This window comes from Trichechus manatus, unplaced genomic scaffold (genome assembly GCF_000243295.1).
Source record: "Trichechus manatus latirostris isolate Lorelei unplaced genomic scaffold, TriManLat1.0 scaffold00054, whole genome shotgun sequence".
Classification (NCBI taxonomy): Eukaryota; Metazoa; Chordata; class Mammalia; order Sirenia; family Trichechidae; genus Trichechus; species Trichechus manatus.
The window spans coordinates 3,130,085-3,149,672 of NW_004443990.1; the positions used below are offsets into that span (position 1 = coordinate 3,130,085).

The 19,588-nt window shown below is 36.1% G+C and overlaps 1 protein-coding gene across 4 annotated transcripts in view; it reads right to left on the reverse strand.

Moving 5' to 3' along the window:
* Nucleotides 1-19,588, reverse strand: part of MED13 (mediator complex subunit 13) — a 96,594-nt gene that overhangs the window by 62,692 nt on the left and 14,314 nt on the right. For all 4 annotated transcript variants that reach the window (XR_002824362.1, XR_002824361.1, XM_023732695.1 and 1 more), the window contains exons 4-8: nucleotides 6,744-6,889; nucleotides 5,343-5,540; nucleotides 3,764-3,958; nucleotides 3,048-3,210; nucleotides 2,733-2,843 (exon numbers count right to left, since the gene is read on the reverse strand). Coding sequence is in view for 2 of the 4 variants with exons in the window: in XM_023732695.1 (XP_023588463.1) it covers nucleotides 2,733-2,843; nucleotides 3,048-3,210; nucleotides 3,764-3,958; nucleotides 5,343-5,540; nucleotides 6,744-6,889 (813 nt within the window). In the remaining 2 variants the exon portion in view is untranslated. The remainder of the gene's footprint in view (nucleotides 1-2,732; nucleotides 2,844-3,047; nucleotides 3,211-3,763; nucleotides 3,959-5,342; nucleotides 5,541-6,743; nucleotides 6,890-19,588) is intronic.

Here is a 19,588-nt window from a genome sequence, read left to right on the forward strand (position 1 = left end):
GCTCTCCCCATACTGTGACAGCACACTCCTCCTTTCCGCCCGATTCCCCATGTCCATTCAACCAGCTCCTAACCCTCTCTGCCTTCCCATCTCACCTCCAGACAGAAGCTGCCCGTTTAATCTCTTGTATATATTTGAGCTAAGAGACATACTCCTAATGAGCATCACTTTATGTCTCACAGTCCAGTCCAATCCCTGTCTGAAGAGTGGGCCTCAGAAATTGTTTTAGTTCTGGGCTGACAAGAGAATCCAGGCGCCATGCTTTCCGGGGTACCTCCAGTCTCAGACCATTAAGTCTGGTCTTCTTACCAGAATTTGAGTTCTGCACCCTACCTTTCTCCTGCTCCATCTGGGACTCTCTGTTGCGTTCCCTGTCACTGATGGCAGCCAGGCACCATCTAGTTCTTCTGGTCTCAAGCTGATGAAGTCTCTGGTTTATGTTGCCCTTTCTGTCTCTTGGGCTAATACCTTCCTCATATCTTTGGTGTTCTTCATTCCCCTGTACTCCAAGTGGTTGGGACCAATTGATGCATCTTAGATGGCCACTTGCAAGCTTTTAAGACCCCAGACGCTACTGACCAAAGTAGGATGCAGAACATTTTCTTAATAAGCTTTGTTATGCCAATTGACATAATGTCCCCTGAAAGCATGGTCTCCAGACCCCTACCCCTGCTATTCTGTCCCTCAAAGTGTTTGACTGTATTCAGGAAACTTCTTAGCTTTGGTTTAGTCCCCTTGTGCTGACTTCCCCTGTAGTGAGTGCCGTCCTTCCCTTCACCTTTCTTATCTACTATCTAGTTAGTAAATAACCCTCACCCTCCCTCCCCACCCTCATAATCATCAAAGAATGTTTTCTTGAGTTCTTATAATAGTGGTCTTATACAATATATGCCCTTCTGTGACTGACTAAATTCACTCAGCATAATGACCTCCAGCTTCCTCCATGTTATGTTTCACAGCTTCATTGTTGTTCTTTATCATTGCATAGTATTCCACTGTGTGGATATACCATAATTTGTTTATCTATTCATCCCCTGATGGGCACCTAAGTTGTTTCCATCTTCTTGCTATTGTGAACAGTGCTGCAATGAACATGGGTGTGCATACACCTATTTGTGTGACGGCTCTTATCTCTCTAGGATATATTCCAAGGAGCGGGATAGCTGGATCATATGGTACTTCTACTTCTAGCTTTTTAAGGAAGCACCAAATCTATTTCCAAAGTGGTTGTACCATTTTACATTCCCACCAACAGTGTATAAGTGTTCCAGTCTCTCCACAACCTCTCCAGCATTTATTGTTTTGTGTTTTTTGGATTAAAACTAGCCTTGATGGGGTGAGATGGTTATCTAATTGTAGTTTTGATATGCATTTCTCTAATGGCTGATGATCGTGAGCATTTCTTCATGTGTCTGTTAGCTGCCTGAATATCTTCTTTGGCAAAGTGCCTGTTCATATCCTTTGCCCATAGTTTTTGAGAACTTTAAATCACTGTCCTTTTTTTTTTTTCTATAGATCTTCTTCTAAAAGTCAGGTTTCATTAGAGGGTGAATCTGGACCCTAAAGCAAATGAATTTCATATTAGAACTCAGTTAAGTTGGGGAATCTTTCTGGAAGAGTTGTCCTTAAAGCACAATTAAACAATCTCTTTAGATTCTTTTTCCTATAGACATTAAGTTCCTAGTTCCTTAGTGTCAACATTTGGAATTTATTGTGTTGCTTTTTATTTATGTAGCGTGCTTTCTAAGTGCTAATCTTCTTATGAACAATCTACCACAAACTAAAGTCTACTATCAGTAAGTGTGCAATATTCAACACCACTAATAGTTGAAAAAATGCAGATTAAAACAATTTTATGCTTTTTCACACACACACACAAAAACAATTCTCAAATCAGTGAAAGCATAAGAAACAACAGCACTTTTATATGCAAAAATAAAATTGGTAGAATCTTTCCGAAGGTCATAGGAAAAGTATTTAAATGGCCCTTCTCCTCCATCATTCTCTACCACATCATTCATCTAGTTTTATTTTCTTCCTAGCACTTACTACTCCTAAACTACCCTTTAAAAAAAATTATCTGCCTCACACACATTAGAGTGCAAGCTTCATAACAGCAGAAGTCTTGTTCACTAAAGTATCCTGAGTCTAGTACATCTCCTGGAACAGAGTAAGTGTTCAAAAAAACTTAATAAATAAGTGATAGTCACTGCAGTATTATTTTTTAAAAAGCAAAAACAAAAAAAAACTTTTGGAAACAATCATTAAACCCAAAATGATTATATAAACTACAGACTTGCATTCAATGAAATACCAAATTTTTTTTAAAAAACAATGAGTCAGATCTGCAAGTAACTAATATGGGAAGATCTAAGGCACACTAAGTGAAAAAAATAGGCTGCGAAATACATCAGAATGATATCATTCATGTGTTGTGAGGAAAAACACACATATACACTAAAGTACGGAAAAAAGTATGGAAGGATAATACCTAATCGGCAAGTAACCACTGATAGGGAGAGGGAGTAGGATTTGGGGAGGGATTAAGGCGTGCATTTTTATGTACTTCTATGATCAGCTTCAAATTACCAAATTTCTCTAATTTTATTTTTAAATAAATGCTAACGTGTTTATGTAAGCTACTGTAAACAAAATGGGGCATAAATACTTGATAGCATAAAAACTACTACACATACATATGTACAGACATCAGTCAACTGAAATAAATGTACCTTGAACAGCTGCAATTTGTTCTTTGTGTGACTTCAACAAAATCCCAGGATGCTACTTTATCGGCTGTCTCCTCTTCACAAAGACCACCAGATGAAGCTGAATACTTCCTCCTAAGATTTGAAATTATGAAATTTTTTAGAATTCATAAAATTTTCTACTGTTAAACCTGAATTAAGCACTAATATTGAATTTTAAATATCAATTTTTTGAATTAAAGAAAAATCATACAAATGACTGTTTATACTTTAAATATCTACTAATTATAAGTAATAACCAACATGCAATTTTTTTAACTTGAAAATGAAAATACATACTTGTTCTGTGCTCTGTTCATATTGCATTCTTGCCAAACTCTATCCACCACATGAGTTGCTAATTTTCTGGGTATTTTCCCACCATGGTGGCTAGTACTATCAGAGTTGAAGCCATCAGATACTGAAGAAAATTTTACCCACTTCTGGGCAGACTGGGGATCAACTGAAAACACAAACAAAAAAGAACTGGCTATAGGAGAACAAAGGCAGGTTTAAAGTAAAATTATGTTTTTATTTTTTTAATTAATTTGCGATATAACTTGCCCCAGATATGTAGTAAGCCTACTTACATTTGAGGCAAAAAGCATGTTACTTTACTCCTAACACAGAAAACAAAAATTTGAATGGGAAATGTAGACTGGATGGCAGTACTGTATCAATATTTATTTCCTCACTTGGAGGAATGCATGGTAGTTATGTAGGACAGCATCCTTAATTTTGAGAAATACACTGAAATATTTACAGGTGAAAGGGCACCATGTCTGCAGCTTGTTCTCAAATGGTTCAGAAAAAGACCAACAATAATGAATGTATACATATAAAGAGGGTGACAGAGCAAATGTTAACACACTGAGAATCTGGATAAGAGAGTTCTTTGTACTATACTTGCAACTTTTACGTAAGTTTGAAATTATTTCAAAGTAAATTATTTTTTAAATGCTTACTGGACTCAACACATTTAACATAATAGCTGATGAAATAAATTAGTATAATACCTGTTTGGACTTCCTCAGGAGATGTAGGTGGTGTAAGAGTAACCGAAGACATAGCAGGATCTCTTGTGGAAGCAGGCACTTGGTGGACACCCAAGCAAGAAGCTGAACAATGAGAGGATCCCACAGAGCTAGGAGTAGGAATGTCTGACTGAGGGACTAGAACAAAGCAAGCTGGGTAGATCATTCGAACACCAGCTGAAAGGAAAACATATGAACACACAGGAAAATTAATTAGTGTTGTGAATATAGCAGAATGAGTTTCACTCAAAATGTACCATTATGGAAAACTAGATATAAGATGATCAGATTTGTGCAGATAAAATTGTATTTTCATAAATATACGCTCTTTTGGCATAACGTTTTTCTTGAAGAATCCACAAGAAAGTATTAATAATGGTTAGCTTTGGAGAGAGAAACTTAGAAGAAAGCAGCTTTTCTTTTCATTTTTGGATTTTCTAACTATTAATGTGCATTGCTTTTAAAAATTTATTTTAAAAACTTAACAAAGGTAGTCTACACACTAGAATTATGGACCATTTTCTACTTGCTTCTTCACATGTCTCAATTTTAATAGTCTAGTACATGTTTGTGTTTTTTGCCACAACTGCCCTAGCAGTAATATGTTTATTGAAATTGAGCACTGGTAATCTATTAAAAAAAAAAAATCCAAATAAGGCAATCTTCATATGTAACATTACCATTAAGACTCCATTAAATACTGTGTAACAGACTAATCCCAATTATCTGCTCGATTACACATTCCCTATGCCTGCCACATCTCTCTAAGGTGGAGTACATGTCATCACTCCATTGACAGGCTTGGTTCTGTGACTTGCTCTGGAATGTGTCTGTGGCGTATACTACACCTAGCAGGAGCCTTAACATGCTTGCATGGTCAGTGCAAACTCTTATTTCTGTTCTCTGCCATGACATCAGCATCCTAAACATGGCTACCTTGTTACCTAAGTCCCTGAATGAGAAGACACACAAAACATAGCCAATCTGAAAGGAGCTAACCTGGACAGAGTCAACCAAAGTCACAAGACCTTTAGGTTCATTTTCTGCCTTTTCAGTTATCAGAGGCAACAGTTTTACCAAATGTTAAAACACTGCATAACATCGTTTGCCAACTTCCAGTCTCCAAATATTATTCATTCACAATTATCTACTATCTTCCCTCCCTTAGCATGGTGGGGTATATTTCCCCATGTCAATGGCTTTGGGCTTGGCCATGTGACTAGTTTTGTCTAACAAAATGTGAGCAAATGTGACAGATACCACAACCCAGCAGAAGCTTTAAATACACTTGTATGGCTAGGCCTGGTTCCTATTATTCCTCTACTGTTATAAAGACAGCATGTTCCAGACAGTGAGTACTCCTTTAACCTAGGTTGCAAAATGAGAAGATACATGGAGCTAAACCACAGTCAAGCTGCAGCCCTTATGTAATGTGAGCAGAAAATAATAAACACTTGATGTTGAAAGCAACTAAGGTATTGGAGATGTTTGTTATTCAGCAAACACTACCTAATACGTACAACCATGTGATTTCCCCTTTAAGAATACTCAGGATCCATACCAACAAGAACTTCCACTGCAGCTAAAGAATCGTCTTCCCAATCCATATCTTCCTGTTTTTCTTCAGACATCTCCTTCAAGCAAGATGAGATAGGATAGAACTGTTTCCATTCACCAATCAATTTTTTTGTAGCTGAATCAGACATCTTGAATGCCTGTCCTGTGAGAGTGCCATTTAGTCCAAATGGGCTTAAGATAACTAGAAATCCAAAACAGACATCAGGTAAATAATGAAAGACTGTTATACCAAATAAGAACAAATCGAACAGTTTGGCAAGTAATTATGTAACTCTAAAAAAGAAACGGAAACTCATAATGATCATTTCAGAGAATAACAATTTATTGCACTTCATTATTGTGACGATAAAGGACAACACTTAGCTTATTATAAAAACTTTTAAAAAAAATTGTGCTTTACACGAAAGTTTACAGAGTTAGTTTCTCATTAAACAATTAATACACATATTGTTTTGTGACACTGGCTGCCAACCCCGCAACATGTCAACACTCTCCCCTTCTGGACCCTAGGTTGCCCATTTTCATTCATTCGGCTTTCCTGTCCCCTCCTGCCTTCTCATCCTTGCCCCTGGGCTGATGAGCCCATTTAGTTTCACATACATTGTTGAACTACATGTGTTACTGTTTGTTTTACAGGCCTGTCTAATCTTTGGCTGAAGGGTGAACCTCAGGAGTTATTTCAGTACTGAGTTAAAAGGGTATCTGAGGGCCACACTCTCAGGGTTTCTCCAGTATCTGTCAGACCAGTAATTCTGGTCTAAAAATTGTTAAAAATTGTCTACCACCCCCCAAAAAAAAAAAAACTCAGATGGATAGAATTTCAAAATGAACTGGAAAATGTGAAACCTTTAGTTCCTCTTGACCCCTACTAAGGAGAAACAATGTGTATATAGAAATCTAAGTGCTTAAAATGTACTGTCACATAAATTTTAAAAAGCAAATTTAGAATTAAAACAATATACTGCCAGTACTTAAAAACAAAGCACCAGAAATCTTAAAAAAATATTCCCTCTAGAGTTCAACCATTTTCACGGTATAAAGATGTTATAAGTCCCTGTGTTCCTATGTTAAAAATGGCTATGTGGCCTGACACACAAGATGACCTTGAAAATACAATCATTTATAGATGCAATGTTACTAAAAATAACTCTTTAAAATGTTACCATTTATGTTAAAGGATTGTTCAGTAATATTTGAACTAAAAATTTTATTTCATTGACTACTCTAATTGGAGACAAAAAAGTAAGCTGCATGAAAATCTTCATTAGGCTAACAATTAGTGGGAAATTCCAGGAATCTCGAAATGTAAAACGACCAACTTCAATAAGGATCCTCTTGAAACAACAAAAAATGATCAAATATCTAAGCCAATAAAATAATCTACCTTGAAATGGGCTATTAGACTGTTGAGCAAGGGTGATATGCTCTTCATTAAGAAGGTACACAGGTTGATGTTGGTTAATTTCCACACTGGTACAAACATTGCTGTCTCCATGCAAGAAAAAGGTGAAAGAGCAGGACAAGTGTTCACTAATAAAGAAGAAAAAGTTGTATTTTAGAGATGATCAATGATCAAACAATAAGTTAACGTGCTTTTCTTTATTAAGAAGTTACACCACAAAAATATGTATTTTCTTCAACGCAGCAACTATACTTCATCATCTGAAGGAAAAAAATCATGGATCTGAGTAAAGATTTATCTATAAGAAATGTTCTTCACAGAATTTTTTATAATAGAAAAAGCTGCAAATAGAGGAACCAGTTAAACAAGTTAGGTACACTCATACATACAATTAGAATACAGTCACAAGAATCAGTAAAGGTGAGGGAGTGGATTTACTGACAAGATAGGCTACCAAAATAGTATGATCTCATTTTTTTGAGAATAATAAGAGTTTTCTTTGGCAAAAAAGTCTTAAGTGCGTAGTAAAATTAAGAATGACTTAATTTTTATTTTTGATTATTTTTCTCCTGCATATATAAGAAAATTAAATCGAAGTATATTTTCTAATTTTATTATTTCTGAAAGTGGGTTGCATCTTACAATTAATCCAGCATTTAATGCAGTGCCTCCCCACTCCATAAGTTTTACTAAAGCAATGACGGGCTTACAATTGAAAGCAACCTAAAATCAAAGATATATGCAAAAAATGGCAGTTTATTAATGTTTAGGTATGGCTGGTATGCACGGCTGAAAAATAAAGTCCCCAAGAAGAAAGCAGATATATGCTTATAAAAGTCAAGTAGCCCAGAAGAGAATGAGATTGTAAAGAAAAAATAATTCACTTTTCTTATTTGTTTCACATACTTATTTTAAGAATTCATCTTAAAGAAACAGTTCTTTAAAATATGACCATTAACCCCTTGTTGTCAAGTTGATTCCAATTCACAGCAACCCTATAGGACAGAGAACTGCCACATAAGGTTTCCAAGCTTGTAATTTTTACTGGCGCAGACTGCCACATCTTTCTCCTGCAGAGCAGCTGGTGGGTCTGAACCACCAACGTTTCAGTTAGTAGCTGAGCGCTTAACCACTCCATCACCAGGGCTCCGTATATGACCATTAGTCAACTTAAAACTTCTTGTGTATATACATATATCTTGCATATATGTGTAAGAATGTATATAATAGCTCTTTAAAATATGACCATTAATCAACTCAAAACCTCTTGAATATATACGTGTATGTGTATGTATACTTCCTGTGTATATGTGTAAGCTGTCGTGAATTATTTCTGGACAAGGCAGGGCAAAATAAAGTGATAGAAAAGTAATGCTGCGGCTAATACAAGTGGGAAAGTAGAAAGTAGGAAAGAGGTAAAAAGTAATACAGAGCTGCAAATTTCTTCACATTTTATATATCACAGGAGCCAACAGATAATGGCAAAAGTTGACAGAACAAAAAATTTAAATTCAAGCATATTACTTCAAGTTATGAAAGTAATCAAAAGAAAAACTGAAAATCAAGTAACCAATGAAACAAATCTACATCTTTCAGGGTACATCTACATGTACATTTCTGGAATTATGGCTGCAGTCACCACAAGAAATAAAAGTTTTAAAATGCTGGTTACTTCCAAGTGATGAGAATGGGATATTTGTTTTGAGCAGGGTCTTTAACTACTTTTTGACTTATAATACTATTCTTCACTGAAGGAACCCTGGTGGCACAATGGTTAAGCCCTCGGCTGCTAACCAAAAGGTCAGCGGTTTCAACCCACCAGCCGCTCATCAGGAGAAAAAGACCTGGTGATCTATTCCCATAAAGATGACAGCCTAGGAAACTCTACAGGGCAGTTCTACTCTGTCCTATAGGGTTCCTGTGAGTCAGAATTAAATCGACAGCACACAACAACTCTATACTGCTTGAATCATATTAAAATTACTTTTAAGTTTTAAAAAAACACTTCTATGTATTAATCAGTGATTATTACATCTTCCCTCACCCCAATAGTTATTTTAATAAGCTTTTTATTTTGAAATAATTTTACATTTACAGAAAAGTTGCAAAGGAGAGTTCCCACTATACTCTTCACCCAGTTTCCCCAATGTCTACATCTTACATAACCATGCTATATGTGTCAAATAAGTAATTAACATTGGTATATTACTATTAACTAAACTTCAGACTTCATTTGGATTTCAGCAGCTTTCCCACTTATGCCCTGATTTCTATTCCAGGATCCAATCCAAGATGCACATTGCCATTTTTTTAAAATTTAAATTAAGCCTATTTCTTGTCTGACAAAAATGTTAATCTATTGGAACAGCTATTAGTGGACTAATTATGAAGACTACACACATGTGCAGAGCCCTGGTGGCATAACAGTTAAGCACTTGGCTGCTAATAGAAAAGTCAGTGGTTCAAACCCACCAGCCGCACTCCACGGGAGAAAGATATGAGAGTCTGCTTCCGTAAAGATCATTGCCTTCGAAACCCTATAGGGACGTTCTGTCCCATAGGGTCACTATGAGTCACAACTGACTCGATGGCAACAGGTTTTTTTGGTTTTATAGACATTTGGTTTAATATAAGGGTATAAATCTACAATAATCACCAACTCAAGATAAGTAAAGGGGCTATTAACTAATAACAGCTTTTAGGACTGCCCATCCAGGAAGAGACCATTTTCATTGCTCATTTTAAGGAATAAGCTCAATTTAATTATCTCTGCACTTCCAGCAGTGGTGAATGACTACCTGTACTACTGTATTGCAAAACAGACAAAAAACCTACCAAACACAAACCTAATTCCAAACACACACACATACACACACACAAAATCCACACACACATTCAAAACAACTCTGCACTAAACTCAGCATCATATTTAGACCTATACGCAATTGTACTTTTTCACTAAGCCACCAAGTGGAAGCAAGTAAAAGGGGTGTTATTCCTTTATTCAACAAGTGTTCCAGGGCACAAATATTTGGGGTACAGGCATATGGCACTGTTAGGCACACAATTTAATTAGTTATGGTAAGTGCTGTGATGAAAATCAAGTACAGGATGCTATGAGAATGTCTTAATAAGACCTAGATACTGACACTAAACTTTTAATTCCTAAGGAGAAAAAAATGTAATAAGGTAACACCACAAAAGTTATTCTGATGTCCTTTGGAGCCTTACATCAGTCCACCCCCAATACTTGTTACTTCTCCAACTTCCTATCTTACTGGTCTTCCTCTTTCACACTGGCCTCCCTGATGTTCCTTAAACACATTAGATATTTCTCTACCTGAAACACTCTAGATATCCACATTCACCTCCTTCAGGTCTTTACTCAAATGATGCCTTCTGGGTGATGTCTTCACTGATTTAAAAAAAAAAAAAAACTTGCTGCTGTCCAGTCAATTCCTTCACTGATTACCCTATTTTAAATTGCCCCTCCCCGCAATTTCTCTTCACTTTTTTTTTGTTATCACCATCTAACCTTATGTAGTCTACTTATTTCTTATAGTCACCCTTCCCAACCCAGACTGTAAGCTCTACTGGAATAAGAATTTGTCTTTGTTCAATGTTTTATCTCCAGCATCTAGAATAGTTCCTTTGCACAAAGTAGGTACACACTAAATACTATAAAGTCAAGATCTGAACTGCTTACTTCTCACTAAACATATACCCTTTCTTATCAAGTCTTTATTTATATAGTTGTCCAAGCCAGAAATTTGAATCATTCTAAAGTCTTCTTTTTCCCTTCACTCCCTACCTTCAATCAATCTGCCACCAATTCCTACTTCCCCAACTCTTGACTTCTGGCTTGCTTTGTGACCTTCTTTGGCCAGCAGAAACTTGAAATATGCTTATGCAATTGTTTGCCCTCCAGTGCTTCTTTCTTCACCATGATAAGAACATGTCTTGGCTGGCCCACTGGTCTGAGGATGATGAGAAACAACATATGGAATGGACCTCTACTCAATCTGCAGTTTAGAGTATAGTCTAGATTGGCTAACCCCCAGCTGACCTGTAGATGCATGAGTGGAATACACGACTGCTGTGTTAAGTCACCAAGTTTTGGGAGTGGTTTGTTACACAGCAATAACTGATACAGAAATTGCTACCAAAAATGAGGTGCTAACACTTTTTAAAAAGAAATGCTTTTGGACACTGGTATATAGTCTAAATTTACCCCTTATTTGCTACAAAAGATCATTAATCTTCCCGAAGAATCAGTTTTTGTTTATTAAATAGATAATAAAAGAATCCACAATTGAAAAAAAAAAAAAAAAAACAACAACAACAACAAGGTGCTGCCATAACAAAAACCTAAAATATGTGGCACTGGCTTCGGGACCAATTAGTGGGTGGCAAGTACACTGGAAAAACAGTGAGGAAACTGTTATGAGAATCTGGAAAAATGGTGGCCTGTGTTATGTAGTAAAAAAAAAATACTTTGTACAACTGTTGCCTGAAATAATACAGAAGGTAGAAAATGTACCTAATGAATTTACAGAGTTGGGGGAACAGATCAAGTCAAAATGCAGAAAATGTATATTAGCTGTTACCAGCTATACTTGATAAAAGTACTAAAAGAAAGAGATTAAACTCAGAAAAGAACTTGCTGGCTTGCTAGCATAATTTAGAGAAAATACAGACAGCCCAGAAACTACAGAGTTGGAATATGAAATTGATTCTCAACAAAGCAAATGGTGTGGCCATTATAACATACCCTCAGGGAAAAAATCAGGTGAGTGACTCTAATACCATTTGTTAAGAGCAGTAAACATGATTCTTGACATCAGTTAAAAATTAGGATTTTTAAAAAATTACTTTTAAGCCTTCATACATTTATTTTTCTTAAAGAAGTTATCTAATATAAACAACTATATACATAACTACTTTTATTACTATTATGTGGGAATGCATATATAGCCATATTTATGCTTTTCTTCCTTTTGAGAATGTCCTCTTTTCTTACACAAGTGCTGCTTCTATAATTTCTAAGGTTAAGTTATATGGCATGTAAGTACACAATAATCTCTAAATAGTATTTTTATCTTAACAAATCACTAATGTTTGATTTCTGAGAGGCACATACCCAACATGCCCGTCATATGTATTAATATACAAGAGGCAGAAACCAATTTTCAAAGTATTTTTCTTTCTAAACTATAAAAAAAAGGATATGAGAATCTAAAAACAAGATAAAAAGCTATAAAAGAATAAATGAAAAATTGGTATTCAACTGGCTAGAACGAATATTTTTCAATACTACAACTCTTTTCTTTTACAAGTTTGTCAGCAAGCTTTAGAACAATTAAAAATATTCCTTGGTCCAAAAAAAAAAACAAAACCCCCTACCGTCAAACCAATTTCAACTCATAGCAACCCTGTAACTACAGAGTAGAACTACCCCATAAGGTTTCCAAGGCTAGAAATCTTATGGAAGCCAACTACCACATCTTTCTCGTGTGGAGCAGCTGGTGCGTTCAAATCGCCGACCTTTAGGTAAGCAATCGAGCACTTAACAGATGAGCCATCAGGGATCCTCATTTCTTGGGAGAGGGCAAATTCCCCTATAAATGTTCTTTAAAAAAAAAAAAAATCTAGGTAGAGAGGGCAAATTTTGAGTACATTTATAGGGAAATTAAAAAATACTTATATCAAGGAAAACATTTATTAGGGAAGAGATTCAAGCAAGCATACGTATAGAAACTGTAATTTGATTAACTTTAGGGATCAAATAAGTGTGCTACAGAAATGATTATGAATGCTGTGTGCTTACTCAGTAACTGAACAGCAGATTTTAAAATCTGAATTGCAAATACTTGCAAGAACATTTGCAAGTATAAGCAACAACCTAAAACAGTCTCATGTTCTTTTTCTTTAAAAGACAAAGAGGTTAAGAGACCTAAATTTTATATCCTGGTATCTAATGTTCCTTTAATCAATGAAATAATAGTTCTTAAAAAGAACACAGCTTTCAACTGTTACATACATAAAATGCTGAACAAAAAAAATACTGAATATTAAATAAAAATACTCAAAATGGGTTTTTACCACAACAGAAAAGAAAATTATGTGACAAAAAATCTATTTTCCTAAAGGGATTATTATAACCTTTGAAATGTTTAAAAGAAGTACATTAACTTCTCTTAAATACTATTTAAGAAAATGAATTTAAAATCTGGTATACAAAAAAATCATGGAGGCCATCTTTTCAACTTCCACAATAGCCTTTCCATACGCCCAACTAGCACTTGACCATCTTAACTTTTAAATCAAAAAAGAAAATGTGGCTTTTTTATATAAAATGATAAATTTGTCTCCTAGAGGTCTTTGTAAAAATCCAATATTCCAAAGTGCAAAACATGCGATCGATGCTCTCAGCTCCTGCTGTGTATCTGCACTGCCCTACTTACCAGCAGCTCTCAATTCCAGCTGTCTGTGATCAAAGAAAAGCATCACCTCCTATACTACTAGCACACGTTCCCAATATAGTCTGACCTTCTTGTAACATAAAATGGTTTAAAATAAACCAAGTTTGTGTATGATATAGGTGAAAAAATTAAGTATTCTCAATAGAGTAGAAAATTTCTGAAATTTTCTTATTAAAGCAATACTCCAGTCAGAGAATATTACAGAACAAAGAGAATGTTAGGTAATACCGGCACACTAAATTCAAAATGGCTTTTCTTTCAAGGAGAGATGTTATCAGTTATAATATCACCTCATTAAACACTTTTGGCACTTAGAAAAGTGGAGTTAAAACAAACACATGTTACTATAAGGTAATGCAGACAATACCCTTGCTCTCTAGGAGTTTATACTGTTAGACCCAAAACAAGAAAGTATGAGTGAGGCAGAATTTTACAGATGATAAAACCCACACAAATCACCTTCTGTTGTAGAAAGAAATATTCCAAACAAAAGAATTCTTTAATCTAAAAAAGAAAATGAAAACATGCTTATAAAGTCAGCTGTTATCATAACTTAACAGTTTGAAATATATATTGCATTGCTGTTGTGCGTTGTTGATTTCGACTCATAACGACCCTATAGGACAGAATGGAACTGCCCCAGAGATTTTCCTAGGCTATAATCTTCACGAGAGCATTTCACTAGGTTTTTTCTCCTTTGGAATGGCTGATGGGTTCGAACTACCAACCTTTTGGTTAGCAGCCAAGTACTTTAACCACTGTGCCACTAGGGCTCCGCATATACTACATTAAACCCAAAAAAACCAAACCCATTGCTGTCGAGTAGATTCCAACTCATAGTGACCCTACAGGACAGAGTAGAACTGCCCAACAGTGTTTCCAAGGGTGCCTGGTGGATCTGAACGGCCGACCTTTTGGTTAGCAGACGAACTCTTAACCACTATGCCACCAGGGTTTCCATATACTGCATTAAGAGGTGCTATATCTAATCTATTTTTAGTATTTCTGTTCGGTAGATACAGAAAGATAATATCCCATTTTGCTGGTAGGGAATTCAAGGCACAAAAAAGTTAAATGGCTTGTCTTAAAATCATAAAACCAGCTACAGGAAATGTTGATTTAAAACCCTAGTCATCCTAATTCTTATTTATTTCATTAATTCAACTAGTTCCCAAACTTATCTTACATTAGAATCACCTGGAGATCTTTTAAAAATTCTAAAGCCCAAGCCACATCCCCAGACCAATTAGTTCACAATCTATGGTGGCAAGACACAGGCGCAAATATTTGTTTAAGCTCCCCAGGTGATTCTCACATCAAGACAAGTCTGAGAACCACTGCATTATTCTATATGTCTGCAGCCTTCAGAGTAACTTTTAAAAAATTCTTAAAGTTACAGGTATAATTTCAATATCGGGTATTCTTAACATAGCTCTGTGAATAAAAAAATCTGTATTAAAATCCAGAAGATAACACCTTATCTGTGGATCTTGTATATATTTCTGCTCACTTGGTAAACATATTACTTACCTTATACAGTAAAGACTGCTTAGAAAGTAGTAACATTATTATTCTGGTTTACAACTTTAAGAGCTCTACAAGTGCTCTTTTTTCTCACTGTTGTTTTTAAGAGATCTGTTTTTACTATGTCCTCTCACTTTAAAAAGGTGTAGGTAAAGGAGATAAAATGGTCTACCAGGTCCATAATCTGTCTCATATTTTCTATGCCCTAAAATCCAGCTCTAACACTTGCTAGCTATATGACCTTGGATAAGTTACTTAACCTCTCTGTTATTCAGGTTTATCACTTGTAAAATTGGGGCAGTAATATGGTTGTTGTGAGAATTACTTAGTACATATTAAGCCCTAATTTAGAACAGTGTCTGATAAACAGGATACCCAGTAAGTGCTGGAAATGTTTGTTCTTTACTGAGTGGGTCAATTCTGCTTAGGCAAAAGGTTTCTTACTCCTTCCTCCCTTTCAGAAAAAAATTATTATCATTTATATCTAATGACAGCAGTTCAAAAAGACAGACTTGTATGAGTCTATACTAAGAACTGTAGTAAGAAAAGCTCAAGGCAGAGGGAAGGAGGGAGAGAAAGGGAGAAATGGAGGGAGGGAGGGCATTCTTAGCACTTAATTCTTCTTACAAATGTTCCTGGAAAGCATGAAAATGTGGAAAATTGACTATGCAAATCCCAATGACTCAAGCACCACAGCGAAATTTCATGGGCCATTAAGAACTATGACATCATCACTTAAGATTCTAGAAATATGATGCGTAACAGTCTTGATGACAGACATGAAGGACAGATCAACACAGACAAGGGGAGAACAAAAAATGTGTTAAGACTTCTGAAGTAACTATGCTTAACCCAGGCAGATAGAGGGTACTTTGATATAAGGTAAGGGGTTTCCCCTACTTTTGAGAATCTAGAGCATACTCACAATTTAACATACAATTCTAGGAAGGTTCCCAGACTATCAGATAGAAGATATCTTTTACCAATAAACACTACCAAGCTCAGCAGGGCTAGCCTGAGAAGAATGCAGTTAATACAACAGCCACTATACACATGAGACTTTCAAAAGTCCTTGAAATGTGACTAGTCCAAGTTGAGATATGTTCTAAGTATAAAATACACACTGAATTCTGAATACTTACTACAAAAAAATGTAAACTATCTTATTACCACCTTTTATGTATTTAATTACATGTTGAAATGATATAACTTTGGATATACTGGGTTAAATAAAATATATCATTAATTTCATCTTTTTTCTTAATTTTCTTTAATGTACCTACTATAAAATTTAAAATTATATATGTGGCTCACATTACATTTCTATTGAACAGTGCTACCACAGAAGACAAGAAGAAGGAAATGAGTCCTTAGAAACCAAAACAGTGCTAGTTTTTAGCTTCTTTAGAAGTTCAGGTTTTCAGAGATATCGAGGAACCCAACCAAAGGACGTCCTAAAGCTATGTATAGTAGCGACTAATACATCTCCAGCAGAGACTTCAATTTCATGGTGCTTATTTTTAATTCATTTTGATGATCAGGAAGATAACGTAAAAGCCACAGGTGCAGTGGAAGATACATAGACTTGTGGATGGAATTTAAAGCATATTCTCTCATCTACCGTCTCTGAAAAGGAAAAACTTTACCAACTTTAGTGACACTTCAGAAGTATTTATTTTAATTGTAAATATAAAAGCTCTGGTCTAAGCAATGCTATCAAAAGAACTTTCTATAAAGATGAAAAGTTCTATACCTGCACTGTCCAATACAGTAGCCACTAGCCACATGAGAACTTGAAATATGGCCTGTACAACTAAGGAATTGAATTTTTAATTATTTTTAACCCAGCTGTATCACTAGGAGCCCTGGTGGTGCAGTGGTTAAGCACTCAGCTGCGAACCAAAGGGTCGACACTTCGAACCCACCAGCTGGTCCACAAGAGAGACATGGCAGTCTGCTTCCATAAAGATTTACAGCCTTGGAAATCCCATGGGGGCAGTTCTACTCTGTCATATAGGGTTGCTATGAGTCAGAATCCACTCAACGGCAACAAGTTATTTGGTTTGGTATCACTAGAATTTCATTTCCTCTCTTTCAGTTCCTGAAGAATGTTAACCAGACAACTAACTACATGGAAGTCCAGACTGTTAGAAAATGAGAATTTTTGTTTTTTGGGATTTTTGTTTGTTTTTTTTAAAGAAGGAAGAGGAAAATTTTTTAAAAAGTAAGGAATGTTATTTTCTCTGTTCAGGTCAAACCAGTTTCACAGCACAATGTTCTTCCTTCATAACACTGTTATTTTCTTTTTAAGAATGTCTATACCATTTTAATAAAAAATGTGTTCATCACTCAACAAAAACAGTATATATGTTTCTGCTTCATAAGGGGCTAGAAACTCATAAATTTAAAGTCTAGTCTATCCACTTTCCCTAAATCATTCCATTGAATTCAATGGAAAAGAAGTCCCAAACTATAACTAAAAGATGAGAAGCTTAACTGCTTGATTTTTCTCTGCTTACTTTTCTAAAGGGAGGAGAAGGGCCAGGGAAGTTCCTAAGGGGGCGGGGGGAACTTGAGGACCAGCTTTTATCTCTCCTGGATAAAGTCAAGTTCACACCACAACTATGCCTCAAAAAATAATCAAAAAGGGTATAGTATTTCTGGTAAAACGCCACTAATAAAACATAATTTGAATTTAGCTCCCCTCCTAAATGGGTCAGGCCATGGAAAACACTACAGCTCAATTACATGGTGAAAGAAACTCTTGGGTTCATGGAAATCTCCAGCACGAAAAGTTGTATTTTCAATTAACAGCAGCCCCATTAAGAGTTTCTTTCATAAAGAGAAATAAAGATAGTTTCAGTACTTTACAAGGTTGATTAAACACATTCATTTACCTCTACTCCCTTGTGAAACCCCCTCTATATAGACAGTAAAGGGCACAGAGAAGATGAAGAGAATGGTAGCTGTGACAGCGGTAGACAAGAAATGGCCACAAAATTTGGGGAGGTAGCCAGCAAAGGCAAAAATAGTAACTGACTCAGTAGATAAAGGCTAAGGAGAAGCAGCCAAGATGCAAACTTGAGTCACACCACAGAATCCCAGAAAGGCTTAGAATTGAAGGCACAGCAGATGCACAGGTGGAACTAAAAACAGAAGGAATGAAAGTTTAAATATATAAGTTAGACTCCTGGATCCACTCCCCCCATCCTATAGAAAGGCTATTCCTCTTCTTCTAGATCAGTAGAAAAACTGGAGGTTTACTCTCTGAACTGGCTGAACCAGAGGGACTCAGGACTCAGAAATACCAGGTATCTCCCTCCCTCTCTCTATTTAAGTAAGTATACACACACACACACACTAGGTACATAGATAGGGATATAGATATAGGACTCAGACGTGCTGTATTTAAAAGAAGGATTAAGTGAAAATCTAAATACTAATACAAGTTCCTTTTTTCCCCAACTCTCTTTCCTCAAAAGGATCCCTAAACATCAACAGCCAAGCTTATGCCCTCCAGTCAGGATACTGAAGGACTCCTCTGGGGGAAACTGACTAACCTAATTGTGTATGTGTGGGGGGAGGATGGGGGGGTTCAGTTAGTGATAGCTGAGTAATAGACACCCAATAAAGATGGCCAGGTCCCTGACCAATTACCCTAGTGAAGCCTGCAATTTCATAAGCTATTCACATACACAGAACTACCAATCAGCATTTTTGTGCCTGGAAGTCTAAGAGAAAATAATTGCCAACCTTAGATTCTATACTCAAAACTACTGATCAACTGTAAGGGTAGAAAACAATATAATTCAGAGATTCAGGTTTTAAAACATTTTACTTCTCACGCACTCTCTTCTCAGGAAACTACTGGTAGGTGTCACCAAAACAGTAATAACACAATAATGAGGGAGACATGAAATCTAGGAAATAGGGAACCCAATACAGGTAGAAAAGCAAAAGGAATTCCCAAGATGACTGCTGTAAAACAGTCCTACAGAACAACAACCAGTCCAAATTGGAAGAGAAAAATGAAGGGTTCCAACCAGGGTATTAATTAACAAGAAAAAATAAAACTAATATAGTAAACTAAGTCCTTGAAGGTAACGCAAAATTTATACTTTTGGTAGACAGTCTAGGGGTAAATTACTAATAGGTACATAGATCAGAGGCCAGCAAATTTTTTCTGTAAAAATTCAGATAGCAAGTATTTTAGGCTTTGAGAGCTATCTGTCACAACTATTCAACTCTACTGTAGTGCAAAAGTAGCCATAAACCATCCATAAATGAATAAGCATGGCTGTGTGTCATGGATTGAATTTTGTGCCCCAAAAAATGTGTGCATCAGTTTGGCTGGGCCATGATTCCCAGTACTGTGTGATTTTCCTATATGTTGTAAATCCTGCCTCTATGATGTTAATGAGGGAAGATCAGGGGCAGTTGTGTTAGTAAGGCAGGACTCTATCTAAAAGGCTGGATTGTGTCTTGAGGCAATCTCTTGAGATATAAAAGAGAGAAGTCAGCAGAGAGACAGGGGGACCTCATTCTACCAAGAAAGCAATGCCGGGAGCAAGGCGCATGCTTTGGACCCGGGGTCCCTGTGTGGAGAAGCTCCTAGTCTGGGAGAACACTGATGAGAAGGCTGACAGAGAGAGAAAGCTTCCCCTGGAGCTGACACCCTGAATCTGGACTTTTAGCCTACTTTACTGTGAAGAAATAAATTTCTCTTTGTTAAAGCCATCCATTTGTTGTATTTCTGTTACAGCAGCACTAGATGACTAGGACACTGTGTTACAGTAAAACTTTATTTACGAAAGCAGGTGG